The sequence below is a fragment of the Chaetura pelagica genome, unplaced genomic scaffold, assembly GCF_000747805.2.
Source record: "Chaetura pelagica isolate M959 unplaced genomic scaffold, ChaPel_1.0 scaffold21, whole genome shotgun sequence".
Lineage (NCBI taxonomy): Eukaryota > Metazoa > Chordata > Aves > Apodiformes > Apodidae > Chaetura > Chaetura pelagica.
In genome coordinates, this window is record NW_009952251.1 from 1,059,099 (window position 1) to 1,075,997 (window position 16,899).

At 40.0% G+C, this 16,899-nt stretch overlaps 1 protein-coding gene across 1 annotated transcript in view; it reads right to left on the bottom strand.

The window, feature by feature from the left end:
• Window positions 1–16,660, bottom strand: part of CARF (calcium responsive transcription factor) — a 23,014-nt gene extending 6,354 nt beyond the window's left edge. Inside the window, exons 1-8 of the mRNA XM_010007328.1 lie at window positions 16,552–16,660; window positions 14,792–15,015; window positions 13,591–13,711; window positions 11,249–11,378; window positions 10,479–10,563; window positions 3,859–4,048; window positions 1,486–1,606; window positions 432–575 (exon numbers count right to left, since the gene is read on the bottom strand). Of these exons, the coding sequence (XP_010005630.1) occupies window positions 432–575; window positions 1,486–1,606; window positions 3,859–4,048; window positions 10,479–10,563; window positions 11,249–11,378; window positions 13,591–13,711; window positions 14,792–15,015; window positions 16,552–16,660 (1,124 nt within the window). The remainder of the gene's footprint in view (window positions 1–431; window positions 576–1,485; window positions 1,607–3,858; window positions 4,049–10,478; window positions 10,564–11,248; window positions 11,379–13,590; window positions 13,712–14,791; window positions 15,016–16,551) is intronic.
• Window positions 16,661–16,899: the final 239 nt, after the last annotated feature.

Below are 16,899 nucleotides of genomic sequence, written 5' to 3' on the forward strand. Positions count from 1 at the left end.
AAAGAGTGTTTACACAATCCTCAACCGAGGCAAAGGAGTCTCTCAGAGGAACAGTCTGACAGTCACAAATGATCCAGTTAGAGTGACTTTTATAGCCCTTGAGTTGGAAGATACTGCCTTTCAGAACTCAGGGCCCTCTCACACCTTTCAATGCAAAATAAACCAGCTCAACCCCTCAGACAATACAACTATTTCTATCTATTCCCTGCATGAAAACATCTGCTGGAATTCCACAGCTTAGTACATAAAACATTTACCAAAGTAAATACTGCAGAGCCACAGCAGTCATACTGACATTGTGGGATTTTTACTACTGATTTTAAGTGAGAGCTTTAAAAACATGACTAAGTAAAAAAATGAAGTAAACTAAGCAAATTATTTCTCTTTTTTTGCTTCATTTATCAAGATATATAAAAAAGTTGAGATTTCACCTGAGGACACCACCAGCATCTATCAAGTTCTTCTTCAACATGTTGAATGCTTTCTCCTGCTCCATTTTTATGATTTTCTTGTCAATTGTAGGGTCAGTAGGAACTCTGTATTCCGGAAACTTTTGAACCTTTTTAATATAGATCCTTCCAAGGGCAGAGGGAGGAAGGAAGGGAATAAAAAAAAATAAAATTCTTCTTCAATAGACCTCAGGGGGAAAGCAAAAATCCCCACCAACTTCCTATCAGATATTAATACAGAAAAAGTTCAAGCAGCATAGAGCAGGAGGCAAGGAGTGTATCATTGTTATGGACACATCAACAGAGACAGATGCAGATGCACACAGACACTCTTCTGTTCCAGTCTGGAAGCCACTCAGACAGGGTGATTTTGCACCTCTGCAAAAATGCACTGTATCTCAGTATAGTAAAAGCACAACACCATTTCTGAACAGGCTGTGGCTCACACAGCTTGAAGTTAGAATTGAACACATACATACCCAGCTGCAACTGTACAGGTAAACACACGCTTAGCTCAGTGAAAACTGAACAAGCACCCAGGAGGATGCCCAAAGACAAGGAAAAGAACCAATAGTGTTGGATAAGAAGAAAGCTCCCAGTGAAGAGGAAGAACTGTAACTCCTTCAGCAAATAGGACATCTGTTAAATTAGGATGACTGACTGACATGAATGCCATTAAAAGCCTGAAGGAAAAGCAACAAATAAGATGAAGAAGTTTTAGGACCAAAAATGGTCACTAAAGCACACCACAATAACTAATGTTCAGATAGAGAATGATTCCCACTTGTATTTCATGTCCTGACATACTGCTACTTTGCATCCAGGCAACCTATCAAATCTCAGACTTACTCAGTTTAACAGGACAGCATTTCCTCCTTCCCTCTAAGATAAGTATCAACCTCAAGTTATCAAGGAGACAAAGCGAAGAGCTACAGTGATCAGCCACCACCCTCAAATAGTGCCCTGTTAAAGCTCAGAGAAAGAGCCCTTTCTGAGGGTGCTGAGTAGTTCTTCCAGCTTTCTAGACAACGCTCACCTTGCTGGACAAGTGGCTTTATACAGACGGCCAGAGGTGCTTTCCTGCTCACCAGCTTTTTTGGGCTGGAACCCTTTCCTCCTTGGCCCGTATTGGCACTCCATTACAATGGCTCTGCTTCCTGGGAACAGACAGTAATGCACTCTATTTATTCAAGCAACCACTGAAGCCATTACAGTAAAACATTAACTACAGAAAAGATGACAGTTCCGAAATAGTTACTTCTGTTTACCACCAGACTCTTCAGAAGGCAGAATGCTTCAGTGTAGCAAGCATTATCAAATAGAGTGCAAACATTTCTCTCACAGCATGTAAGAAAACAGAGCATCTTCAAAGCATTTCCCAAACCTATTGCACCTCACAACACTTCTGCAACATATGTTGAGGCAAAACATTGGATTCTGGTGAACACAAATACTTCTCAAGATGAGCAGCCTTGCAAGTTACCAAAGGAGCACCAGGCAGGTAATAAACATAAGAGAAGCAGAATTCCCAAAATAACCAAGAAAATCCACAGCTGACATCATAGGTCAACAGCTATTCCCAGCCTTCTGTCTTAAATCAATACTTCAGATCATGCTCTCCCATAAAGTCCCACTTACAAGTCTGACCTATCTAATCTGCTGAATAACAGTTTCAGTGTGCTATACCCACACAAAACCAGTCAGGCTTAAACAAATATTACTTAGCTCTATACTTGAAGTAAGTGACTCTAACAAAAGGGGTAAGAGGTGAAACATTAAAGTGGTCAAGACAGGAACAACTTCTAAATTTTAACCATGTTGTGTTTAGTTATCTTTATTTATAGTTCCTATACTCCAGTATGCAGGCAAGGAGCCACAAGTGATATAACCAAAACCTTGTATATATAACCAAGTATCACAACAGCAACATAATGTGTTTCCGTAAGATACTCAATAATTTATTGCCTTAGAGAGTGACATTAAAAAAAAATTTGAAAAATTCATTCAAATAAACAAATAGGAAACTTAAAGGATACTATGTATAGGAAGCAGATATCCTGTCTCTTTTTTAAAAACAAACTAATTTAATATTGAAGTTCTAGGTTTGAGAAGACCCTAACAGCTTTAAACCAGTCCTTGCTAATATGAATCTCAAAAGCAATTTGACAGGGCCCTTGTTTTGTAAAAGTATCAAGTATCCAAAATCCCTATTCAAAATAACAATAAAGATTGTGATGATTAGTGCATGTTTTACAGTATAGGGAGCTACCTCGCTTTTCTGTATTTCCTCAGAGCTGAAGCACGGCAGGGGAAGTATTACACATTGGTTCCACTTATGCAGATAGGATAAAGTCCTTGAAAACACTTTTGTTCTGCACATTTTACAATTCAGTTACCTGGGGTTTAAACTGCAGTTCAGTAAAAATCATATTTACAGCCTCTGCTCTACAGGTGTAAAGGATATTAATGCTTTCCACAGAAGAGTTACAAACTAAATCTGAATGTATTGGAAAGGCAACACATTAGAAACATAGATAATGACTGTTTAGGCGTCTGAGCAAAGCGAAAAATATTACAACTTAACAATCTGAGTCTCTATTAGCCTACAATACTTTAAAAAATAAATAAATCTATGCATATCTGACTGTGGAGCGCCCCATTTACAAGCAGATCTTACCAGAAACTACAAATGTCTCTCATGCATTTGAGGGGAAAAAAGTGTGTTTCAGCTTTGCTCTCAGCTTTCTTATACCTCACAGTTTATGGATGAAGCTGCTGCTAACATTTCACTTGTCCAGTTAACTTCAGAGAAAAAGAAAAAAACAAGCACATAGCCTCCATTCCAATCATTTGTCATCTCTAGAAGTTAAAACCTGTTAGTTTCATATTGAATGAACTCTCTGTAATTTCACTCATGAATTGCATGAGCTAAATGTGATTACCAACCTGTGAAGTCTGCACATTCATTTAAAAAAAAAAAGAAGTCTGTCTGCTGTGATATGCTGATGTTTATTTTAACATTTATTTGTTTTAAAGGGTGGCATTTAAATAGCTTACTGGCTCTTGCGGCATACTTGAACAAGCTCTTAGCTTTATGAAAACTTTCACATTGTGAGAGAGCAGATAGGGCCTCCATCTAAAGATCTCATTACAAGAACCCCCATCAAATGTTACTGAACTAATTTATTTCTAAAGAACAAAAGGAAACAATTACAACAAAACATAGCCTGTGGTCTGAGGGAAACAGGCTGCTTCAGACTGTGTCATGGAGGTGCCCAAGCTGCCCTTTTTTTACGTTTGTGCCTTGACTTTATCAACACTAAGGAACACCATAAAGATCCTTCTTTATGGCCAGTTGGCAACTGATGTTGAAATTTTGAAAGCAGTTATTAAAATAAAAGTTAGTTACCTGCATTGACAAAGGGGATCCCATCATATGGGACATACTGAGATTTCCACATCAACCGTGTGGCAGGTTTGGCTGGGCTTGGAGACTGGCGCGTCCCCCACACACTTTGTGTTTGCTGCTTGTGTAGCGTTAGAATGCTCTCTAATTCTGCCTCGCTCACACAATAGCCGCGGTACGAGTCCCCAATTTTCTGCATGGAAAGGAGGTGAAATAATAGGGTTATTCACCCAGGTGACTGCTGAAGATTACACAAGAAATGAAAGCAGTCAGGGACTCTGGCAGGTGAGGACACAGGACCAGATTTTTGGAGTTTCATGGGTTTTTTTCCCCACACTAGTATCCTCAACAAATTGATTTACCATAGGATCTAACACCAGAGCAGTCCTCACTGAGGTCAGGAGTTTGTCAGCCCTCCAAGACTCTAAGCACACCAAGAACCCCACAAAAGATTATAGTATCTGCCAACTCTGATTTCCACAGGACAACTTTACTCCTATTGTTTTCTCCAATACACACTTCAGTTGCAGTCATAGAATCACAGAATCCTAGGGGTTGGAAGGGACCTCGAAAGATCATCTAGTCCAACCCCGCTGCCAGAGCAGGGTCACCTAGAGTACATCACACAGGAACTTGTCCAGGTGGGTTTTGAATGTCTCCAGTGAAGGAGACTCCACAACCTCCCTGAGCAGCCTGTTCCAGTGCTCTGTCACTCTCCTAAACAAATGCATCTTAGGCAAACACTTCACTTGACTCCAACAGAGGATCTCTGAAGCACTAAAATTTGTCTATGCAGCTGCTTCAATACAAACATATTGCACTCTGCTGGAGCAGAATACATCTGCTTGTACCACCAGTAACCACCTCACCCACCCAGTGCACTGACTTTGAATTTAACACCTCAGATAATATCCCAGTACCCCTCCCAGTCTTCAAGGCACTCTAGATTCTCCACATTACACAGAAACATAACACACCTGACTTGCCATGTACAAACTGATGATGGTTCAATGAACTGTGCTAGGTTCTGGGCAGCTCCAGAAAAACTGCATCTAACCTGACTTAAAGCAAAAAAACCTCACAAAATCCAATGAAGAAACCACAAACAACTTGCTTATTTTGCAACATCGCCTGTGACAGCTGTACATGAACTCAGTACCACTACAGCTGGTTCAGTGCTGCTGTACCAGGACCAGCCAGCAAGAAGAGAAAGCACTGGGTCAAACAAAAGCTTTCCATCTGTATTTGAAATGCCATGCTCACTTCTGTTCATATGCAGCTCAGGATCAGGCTGACCAAACAGCTGGAAGTAACATACAGAATAGTTTGCCAGCTCAGTCTTACAGCATCTGTGATGTAAATCCATGGTGAATGAGTACTAAATTGTGATAGATCTACTTTGTCACCTCCAATGACAGAGCAGCCAGATGTTTAAATAATACTGACAACAAAAGCAGCACCAACATCTCTCCAAGGTTAATAACTCAGAAACACTTTAGCAACAACTGCATAAAACCTGCCTCACAGGCAGCTAAGAAAAACAAGTGTCTGTGGCTAGCAAGACCTAAAGCCAACAAAGAACAAATTAACACCTTGTGAATTAACTGAGCCAGCAAGGTGCTGGATGCTAGTGCAAGCCCAAAAGCAGAGGGTTATGTCTGCACTGACTTCCAGAGTAATTTCGATATAGCAGCTGCTTACACTTCAGCAGCTCACTGCACTGCAAGCATGATGCTCCAGCTGTTGAAGTCAACATACACTGCACTAACACAGCTGCAGGGAGGAACAGAAGCCAACAATTGTTTAGCCAGAAATTATAATTAACATTTCTGTCCAAAACTTGATCTGAAAAATCCAGGAGAAGCAAAGCAGCCTGAGAAGTACAAGTATCTCCTTTACAGAAACCTGGGATGCCCCTTTTCACAATAGGGACTGCAGTATCACTCCACACAGGGAATACTGCATGACCATTTTTCATTCCATATCTTATACCTGTCACTATAAATAGGTCATTGACCTTATTCTAGTGAGACAAGAGAAAACTAATGAAATTGTTGTGCCAGAAAAGTAGTGATAACCCATAAGGCACTGTCTCCTATTCTGGCTTTACTTCTTCTGCACAAGACAATTTTCCCAAAACTGGTGGGAGGGGAGAAGGAGGAGAAGAAAATCATACAGCATATAGGATCCTTGCTCTAGATGAGCTTCCCAAAGTAGAGGCAAATGGACAAATGAGACCATCTGCTCCAAACATATAAATGAACTTAGTTTTGCACAGTTTATTAATTAATGCAGTTTTTAATTGCACTGTATTTCAGTATGCTGATATATGCTGGACATACATTCTGATCAGACCACTGAAAACTAAGTAGGTTATAGAAAATAACTATTTCTTTTTAAATTCACTTTTTTTTTTTTTTTTTTAACAATGTAATTACCCTGAAGTAATGTGATACTCTCCAACCCTTTAACTTCAACTAAGCTTCAAGGCCAAAAAAAGGAGCAATTTTCTCACCCGTGGCCTCATCTCAGCAAGGGTACATAAAAGCTTATATGAAGCACACACATCAAGACAGTTTTCCCTGAGTGAACTAAGAGCAGCAGGATACCAGAGACGCTGCACTGTCTAGGCACAGCAAGCATAAGCTGAACATTTCATAGAATCATAGAATCATAGGGGTTGGAAGGGACCTCAAAAGATCATCTAGTCCAACCCCCCCTGCCAGAGCAGGGTCACCTAGAGTACATCACACAGGAATGCATCCAGGTGGGTTTTGAATGTCTCCAGTGAAGGAGACTCCACAACCTCCCTGGGCAGTCTGTTCCAGTGCTCTGTCACTCTTACAGTAAAAAAATTTTTTCGGATATTCACCTTGAACCTCCTATGCTCCAATTTACACCCATTACCCCTTGTCCTATCACTGGTCATCACTGAGAAAAGCCTAACTCCGTCCCCCTGACACTCACCCCTTACATATTTGTAAACATTGATGAGGTCACCCCTCAGTCTCCTTTTCTCCAAGCTAAAGAGACCCAGCTCCCTCAGCCTTTCCTCATAAGGGAGATGTTCCACTCCCCTAATCATCTTCGTAGCTCTGCGCTGGACTCTTTCGAGCAGTTCCCTGTCCTTTTTGAACTGAGGGGCCCAGAACTGGACACAATACTCCAGATGTGGCCTCACCAATGCAGAATAGAGGGGGAGGAGAACCTCTCTTGACCTACTAACCACACCCTTTCTAATGCACCCCAGGATGCCATTGGCCTTCTTGGCCACAAGGGCACATTGCTGGCTCATGGTCATCCTCCTGTCTACCAGGACCCCCAGGTCTCTTTCACCTACACTACTCTCCAGCAGTTCAGCCCCCAACCTGTACTGGGACATGGTGTTGTTCTTCCCCAAATGTAAAACTCTGCACTTCCCCTTGTTGAATTTCATCATGTTTCTCCCCGCCCAACTCTCCAACCTATCTAAGTCTCTCTGAATGGCAGCACAGCCTTCTGGTGTGTCAGCCACTCCTCCCAGCTTAGTGTCATCAGCAAACTTGCTGAGGGTACATTCTATACCCTCATCCAGGTCGTTGATGAAGATGTTGAACAACACCGGTCCCAGTACCGACCCCTGTGGGACTCCACTAGTCACACACCTCCAACCAGATTCTGCCCCATTGACTACAACTCTCTGACTCCTTCCTTTCAACCAGTTCCTAATCCACCTCACTTCCTGGTCACCAAACCCATACCTGATCAACTTTTCTACAAGGATGCTGTGGGAGACGGTGTCAAATGCTTTACTGAAATCAAGATAAACCACATCTACCGCTCTACCATCATCTATCCACCTAGTAATTTCCTCATAGAAGGCTATGAGGTTAGTCAAACATGATTTACCCTTGATAAAACCATGCTGACTGCTCTTGATGACCCCCATGTCCTTGATATGCCTAGAGACAGTGACAAGAACAAGTTGTTCCATCACCTTTCCAGGGATGGAGGTGAGGCTGACCGATCTGTAGTTATCCGGGTCCTCCTTCTTGCTCTTCTTGTAGACTGGTGTGACATTTGCTATCCTTTTTGAAATTTTAAATTTTTGAGCCAAACCCTTTTAGTCAGGCCAGGCACCTCTTAAAACCCCATGATTCTTACAAAACATTAAATAAAGTGAAGGAGACAAGGGAGAGCAAGAACCAGAGTCCCCATCCCTTCCCATCCCCTGACGTGGCCAGCACATCCCAGTAGAAAAACAGAAAGGCACCTGCAGGAACACCACAGGAAAAAAACCCAAGTCTGTGGTAGTTTGAGTAGGGTTGTTGTTGGGTATTTTTCTTGGTTTTTTTCTCTTCTCCATTTTTCTCAAGTCTAAAATAAATATTTCCTGCAGTGAACTAGAAAATAAAGCATAAGTAAATCCTCTCTTTGTTCCTCCACACCCTCCATCAACCTGAGTGTTGAGTTTGTAAGGCCTCTGCTGCCTGTCAGTGTTGCAGAGCTGGTGACAGTGAATCCATCTGTCCATCCTTGGGATCCCTCCTGGGGATTTCAAGGCAGTCAGGAAATCAACACCAAACACTGAGCTTGGTGCTAATTTTGGACAGCTGCAGCTTTGACTGCTCTGTTTTTGCCTGCAGTACTGACTGCCAAAGGAGTCACAGCCCTTTCGAGTTCAGTCCTGGCCAGCTCCCAGGGATATACAATTGGCAGCACATACATAGGCCATGCTATGGCTTCACCTGCTGGCATCTTCTGTGACATTCATTCAGACCTCCACACTGCTGAAGTTTTATTTTATTCTGGCTGAAAGAGTGGAACTGTGAGTTGCCGTATTCATCTACACCTCTACTAGATTTCCAAATTCCAGTTGGACCCTTCAATCCTGTTATTAGCAACAAAACATTTTGCTAGACAGTCACACCTGAAAGATAAATGACACCTCAAAATCACATTGCCTCTAAACTGTACCCATGAAAAGGCACATATATCCTGGCAGTCACCAGGGGACTTAAACTGCGTCGCTGACAAAGTCAGCACAGCAACTCTGTTGATAACAATCATGGGAGAAAGACAATCTGGGTAATTCTTGCTTGGATGAGCTTACTGCAGGGAGAACAGCAATACATTTTTTTTTCTTGTTGTTTAAGGGAACAGGGAGGATTCATGCATACAGTTCTGCTGAACAGCAGGAGCAGATGTTTTTAACCTCAGAACACATTCAAACAGACAATTTTTTAGTTCCTTTTCTTTAAAAATAGGAACTCTTCTATAAATGCTGCTGCTGTGAATTTTAAACACAGCAGATGAAATTTATTGTAATAGACTCAGACAGACCAAGCAGACCACAATACAAGTCCTCCTATAAAATGAGACCAGTGACAAATTATTCAGATAAGCTTTATTGATATTAAGACAGGGAAGTATGTACCACACAGAGCTAAAAACACAATAGTAAGGCTTACATGTCTTGCTGGACTTTAAAAATTAACTGGCCATTTGAATTAAGTGTAAACAGTATCTCCACCACAGGGGAATTAATGTTATTAATTTTCTGACCTCTTAATGTTTAAGTGGATACCATAAATAGACAGTACCATTTGGATTAAATAAAAGGCATACAACAAAGAGGAACAGATTAATATATTTTGTCAGCTTAAACTTATTTCCAAATGGATACAGAAATTAATTCAATTTCTAAGTCACTGCAACTACAATTTCCAGTTACCAGTGGCCAAGACAATAGGAAAGACCTCAGAGGGTGGGGATATCTAAAGAGGTGAACTAGCTAGAATGAGTAGGAGTTTTCTAAAGTCTTTCTTTCAAGGAAAAAGTAAAATAAATATCTATTAGAAGAGTCTGGTAGAAGGAAGAAGGGATAGGTGATCTCTCAAGAATCTTTCCAGCCCCCCTCCCTTCCTTTTAATTGACTTATGATGCATTCTAGCTGTTGATATCATCCTAGTACTGCAGACTTCTAACAATATGCAAACAGAGAATTCTGTTTAGGTCAAAAGTCATCACAGGGAATAAAGACAGACCATTTTTAAATGAAAGAGTAAACAAGCACAGGTAACGATGTTAGCAACTCCTCTACAAAAAAAAAGAAAAAAAAAAAAATCTATGAGAATGTCTAAAATATAAATCCTTGGTAAAACATAGACATTAAGGTCCTCTGATAAGTCCCAGACTTGACCCTGGCATGGATTTTGATTTCTAAGTGGCAACACAAACTAATAAGAACAGTTGCAGACTTAGGTCACACAAAAGCAATTCTGTTCTTTAACTAACAGATCACTAAGGGCAGAAGACAGCAGAGCTTGTGCTGTAGTTACAAGAGTGAACGCTAACACGGCACAGAATGGCTTTTCCCAGTGCTATAGGACATCAAGATTTCAGAAGCACATTTTTTGCTTCAGGAGGTGTTGACAGTCAGTTATTCTAGCATTCTCAAAAAAGGAAAGGATTCCACAGCACTCTATCCCTCTAAATTTGCTAGTAGTAGCAGCCAGTACCAGTACTATTTAATCATACCAAAAGCTTGAACACTACTTCTACAACTATAAACTTCCATGGAAGAGGATCAGTATCTTAGATCTAGATGATAAAACATCAAGTCAGAATTCTTTGCAGCCAACCTCATAGTTCCTGAGACGGCACGCCCATGAAGGCGTATTTGGCAGCAAAGGCTGGAGAGGGATAGGAAAGGGATCTTCCACTACCCTGAAAAACAAAACAAAAATACATCTACAGATTGTGTACACAAAATACATTCCCAAAGTGTTTCTCTTAATTTTAAGCGTTTCTTGCATATTTATAATTTGTGCTATGTGCAATTATTCTCATTTCTTCCAAGACTTGATTTCAAGAGTACAAACCCATGCAAAGCCAGTGTCCAGTCCAGAGAACAAATATGGTCTTTGGGAGTTTGTTTGGGGTTTTTTCATTGTTCTTTTGTTTGCTTAGATTGGGTTTTGCGGAATTTTTTTAAGCAAAAGGGAATCCCAGAATATTCAGGAATTAAAACAGTAGGCATCACTTAGCATTGGGACAGAATCAGGTGGATACTAACACAAGAAAAACATAACTATTTTAACTTCAGATACTTGGCTATTTGGAGTAATTTTGGTAGCTTGCACTGTGCTATTTAAATGCCCATCTATTGCTCTGGTCAGAATACATCCATCTCTGGAACACAAGCACTTTAATTGCTTTTTCCACTGCTCTGGTGCCTACAAAAGCTGCCTGCAAACACAGTTAGCTACATGTCATTCACTAATATCATGGGTTCATAAGCTCCTTTCTATGATAATTTTGCAACAACCATTGAAAAAAGAACTGCAGGGGAAAAAAGGCAGTACTAACAGTGGATCAAAGTGATTGTTCATCCTTAAAACTCCTGACCCACCTGGTGGTTGTTTTTTTCGATATGGTGAGAGATGCCTGTGGATGTAGAATATAACCTCTTGTGCTGTCTGCTATAGCAGCCACTGCCACAGTCTGCAAGTTCCCATCACCACACTTATCTTCCAAAACATCTTTGCAAAAATAAAACATTCTCCTGGTTAATAACTGAACTCAGGATGGAGGAAGGACAAGCTCTAACTATATTCTGTGTGTTGCTAAAGCAAGCATTTTGACATATGAAATAAGATTTCTAGATCATAAAGTAATTCAGTAGTTGTGAATCAATACTCAAATTCCTGGCACGCATACGAAGATATACATGATAAGGTTGCTTGTACTCAAGGACTTTGGTAATCATGCTACTGCTAACAAATTCCTCCACAACAAAGCAAACAGTCAGTAAACCACCCTGCTTTACATTTCTTCAAATTCATATAGGATTGCAAAACGGTTTTGTTCAGCTGCACATCACATGTTGGTTGCTTTTAAAATAAGAAAAAGGGAGATTATGATACTGCTTTGTACTTGGAAAAGAACACGTAACAAGAAAAAAAAGGCTTCTTGTAATTGAATCTAACATACTGTTACAACAAATGGTTTAGCCTTTCTTGGTAACAGGGAGCAATCCATGAGCCAAAAAACACTGTTAGATGAAGCTTGCATATATAGTTAAACAAAGGCATAATGGAAAACTGTGAAAGCATACATTGACACTTTGGTCTCAACGTGAAGAAAAGGGAGCTCTCTTCAGATGTGGGATTTTTGCCCTTCAATTATGAAAGCTTCTTTCCCCCATGCTGAGAGAGAGTGATCAGCTACTGACTCAGTACAGAATCACTCCACCAGAAGGCTTCTGCCAGAAGATTCATAACTGTGCATCTCAGAATAACACCACTCTGGCTCAGCTTGGAGCACTGGTTCCTTTTACATAAATGTGCCCTTAAGACACAAAGATCTGCTTGAAAGCCTGTGCCATTTTGTGCATTGCCACCACCTGCAGGCAAGTGAAACACAAGGGCTGGCAGTCCATTCTTCTTTCCCCTCAATCTCCATAGTAAATTCACTAACAAGTCTTCCTAACTGTCTTTTAAAGTTCAAATAAATAAAATGTATTTTACACAGTAAGTCCCCAAGGGAAAACAAACCAAAAATAAGTAAAAACGCAAAAAAGTCCCCTGCAGCACTGTTGCAGATGTTTTCAAACACTGTGACTGAGCTATTTGCAAACAGGGAACTCCATGTAGGATGAAAAATGGGAATACAAAAACACATTCAGCATTGCAACTTATTGCCTATAGAAATTTGCAGCAATTCTTTAGTAACTGAAAGCTCACAGTCAGCTTACAGTCACCTAAGGAAGACTACACTGTATCCAAACAGTGGTCTTACCCCTGCAAGAGCAAGTGGAGAGGGCAGAAAGGATGAACACTGGGGTAGGAGGAAGCCGGGATCATGACTTGAATCCCAACTCTTTTTTCTGTCCACCCAGCAGCAGGACTCTAGTCTCACCTTTGAGCTCTCAGTTCACAGGAACACTTAACTAGCATCAGATTGGGAGAATTTTCTTAGATGTTGAGAATTGTATAAAGAAAATACAAAAACACTTTGATAAACCTTGAAAAGTTAAAAAAAACCATAACAACCTAGTTCTCAGCCTTATTCCATGAATACCAATTAGTACACAGCATTTAGCCACCTTGCAGACAGATAACCAGTGCTTTCAGATTTCAATACGTCCCTTTTCCAGAGAAAAGCTTAAATCTGCACTTCTAGTTTTGCATCTCACCACATACTTAAAATGTGACACCTGGGGGAACGTGACACACCAAGGAGAAAACACTTAGCAATAAAGTGAAAGTTACATCTAATTTTTTCATTAGGAACCTAATTTTGACCTAGGTGCTTCATTCCTGGCTTCACAAAAGATGCATCATCACGAGTGAACACATCAGAAGAATGTTAATTCTTCTGTCTGTACTACACAAATCAACTACTTCACTCAAAACAAAGTAAACAGAGAGTGAAAATTTAAAGCTGATAGTACAGCTGTCTGACTTGGCACAAATACCCTTATTAATGATACATAAGACAAGAAGCAGCTTTGTGCTTGATATTTCAGTCTACCCATCACATATCTGAAATGACAGTTCTTATTTCATAAGGCTTCTGCCCAACAGAAAACATGCTGTGTGCAGTGCCAGCTTTAGCATCAGAAAGCAGATGCACTAAGTATGTATTTTTGTCTCATAACTGACTAAGGAAAGGAAACGCATACAAACAAGCTGCTTAAGAAGAGATCATGCAGGATATGATTAGTTACAGGAACACACTAGTTAAACTCACCCTGTGTGCTGGTCACATCCAGAAGTTGACCTTGAGGAATAATCACTTGGGTCATACCTGGCTGGATAGAAGGAATGACGTGTAGCACCTGTCCGTCCTCTGACTGGCTGGCGACAATCATCTGTAAAGCAATCACACAAAAGCAGGATAGGCACTAGTTCGTATAGTGATCATGACACAGCACGACTGGCTTTGCTTTTGACCAGAACAGGAAATATTTTGGTTGGCATCAGAGCCTGTAAATTAACTTGATTTCACATAAGGAAACTGCTTACTTACCATCAATTCCTTAAAACTACTAGCCCCCTTTAAAATTGCCCTTTTATTGATTAAAGGAGAGGAAAAAAAACCCTTACAGGATTCTACAATGAATTACACATTTATTTGAAACTTAAATCACTGTTATTAAAGATATCAAAAACCTGAAAGCCATTCAGAGTTGGATTCACTGTGACCTCATTCATGGACTTTCAGAATTAATCACATAATATAAAACTTTGACCTTTACTGCTAAGAAACTGACCATTATGGGCAACAGTTTATGCAGACAGAAGAAAAACTCCAGGACTTAAAAAAAAATTAATTAAATCTCCCAGAATTCTGGAAAATTTGAAAAATTCCTTATGATACATTTTCCTGTAATTACCAAGAACCTGTTTCCAACAATATTACAAAATCTAGAATAATGAAGTATCATCATGGTTTTAATTTATTATACTTTAAATAGGTCAAGCATCTTTAGTGACAGTATAACACGTGCCAACTAAAGCCTCTGGGTGAGAGTTACCTTTTTACAAAGTAAGTGTTAAGAACTGTGAAGTGATGTTTCAAGAACTTTAATTCAGGGTGGAGGGAGAAGGAGAGACATAACATTATTGCTAATGTTCCAATCTCCCCCAAAGAAGACAGAGAGACACCTATCTAGGGAATACAGAGAAAGCAGCAATAGTAGAAGTAGATCTAATCACACAATAACATTCAGACTTAATAATGACAGAAGACGTGAATTGTTGTCTAATAAAATTAGTAACAGGTGGGGACAGGATTCGTCTACCTGAGGAAGGTCAACTGGAGCAAGAACTGAACATCTGAAAAGTTTCTTTCACCTTGTTGCTAACATCTGAATCAACTGTTGTAACAACAACTTCAAAGAGCTCCCTCACCTATGAACACATCACCTGCCCTGCTTCAGAGCACTTACCATCTGTGCACTGGGCCCTCCCATGGGCTGCAGCTCATAGAGAGGTGGCTCAGTTTGGTCTACCAGGTGGAAGTCCTCTGCAGGTGTAAGCTGTGGCTGGGGTGGCCGTGCAGGCGCAGCTGTTGATGGAGAACTGCCCAAGAGGCAACCTGAGATAGGCAAGGCTGTGGGAGAGTCACTCTGTCCAAACAACAGATCCCTCGAATCCATGCAGGTTAGATGTTTTCACAGAGGAAAACCAATAAAATGTACTTAAACCTTGAGTAGCAATTTCTATTTAAAAAAAGGAAGAAAGAAAATAACATTTAAAACCAGCATGCTGTATTGCATACTCGGAGGGAGCTCTCCTCCTTCTGATCAATAGGCTACTAGGTAACACTACTAGTTCTGTTGTTGCTTTCTGTTCCTATGCTGAAAATGTATTCAAATCTCTGCTTCCTAAAACATACTCTCTCTACTAAGGTGAAAGAAAATCCCTTATGCGCAAGATCTGTCCCTCAGAACCACTCATCACTTTAAAACATCTCAAGACTACCCAGAAACTGAAAGAACTTATATGAAAAAAACCCCACCCCACTCTGTAAAACAGCTAACTTGATTTGCCTTTAAAAGAAATCCTAGGTTACTATTCTAAATCAACCTTTAGATACATGCATTTGGCTATGACAAAGAACTTTACACATTTTATTAATTCTTTACCACAGAAGAAAAACAAGAAACAAAACCTCACTAAGTCAAGTCCCAGAATTATAGAGTGCAAGACCAAAAGTCTTTTCTTGCAAGTCTCAAAAAATGGGTAGCTGGAGATTATTCTCATCAAATTTGAAGAATCAGGTGCTTACAGCACATTACATTTTCATTACTTTTAAATGTTTCAGCACCAAGACCTGTCTTCTTGGAGATCTGACAACACAAGTATTGAACGTGTAAAAATAATGGAAAATAGGTAGTCCTTGTGTAAAATATGTCAGGCTGTCATCTGGCCAATGTAAGGAGTGAAATTTGTTGGATCTCTTGCAGCAACCACACAAACTACTCTGACACTTCTGCTACAAAAAATTGTGAACTACAAATCCAAAGAGCAGGGAAAAATGCTTCTAAATTGTATGAGAGTCAGACCTGGGTCAAATAACCTTCTAAAAAATTCTGCAGGTATAAATCTTCTCTGCTGAATCTGTCTGCTATAAGCAACACCAGAAAAGCAGCAACAAATTAATGGCACTAGTTGTGTTAAAGGCATTGTGTAAATTAGCTGAAGTAACATGCTGAAGAACATTTAGGCACAGAAATCTCTCTGACTAGGAATACCTGGCAATATTTGTTTAAAAATTAATTGAAGACTCCCCTCCTGCAAAGCCCACACAGATGCCTTGCATGCCTAGATTCATATTTGCCACATTTGGTGACCAAGCAATCTGACCTGATTTTCAAGTGTTCTGAACACCTCCTAATCCAAGGCATGTCATTAAGTAGTCTTTTACTAAAGGATTTAGTTAACACAATAAAACATATACTTCTTCAGCACAATAACAGGATCTAATACAAGTATTAAAGGTTGTCACTACAGGTAACATCTGGATATTCAGCAGTTCAAAACTGAATGGCACAAGAATACAAGGGAAGGAAATTTTGTAAGTTTTAAAAAGACATAATGAACTCCTATAAAGGCAAGAAAAAAAAAAAAACCATACTGAAAATTCATCAGAGAGTATATAAAGAAAGCATATACAAAGACAGGTCACTCATACCTTACCTCACGTGAAAAACCTGATCATTTGTTTCTGACACTCCAGCACTATTACAGTCACCTACGAACAAATCATTAGATCCTCCCATAGTAATGTCATGGTCAGGTCCATTTTCTTCCATTACAAGATGACCTGAAAAATAACAGTTTGTTTCAGCCTTCAGCCTCAATCAGGACATTGTCGCAGGTTTGGAGTTTTATTTGTTAGGTTTTAGTCTTACAAGTTCTAATGCCATTGCAAGCTAACAGTGAAGCTCCCAAGAAATCCTTGTTTTCTACTGCTTTATTACTCACTGCAGAAACATATCAGTGTCTTGCTGCAGCAGCATAGTTTAGCCTCTTGTATAAGACAATTTGCTCA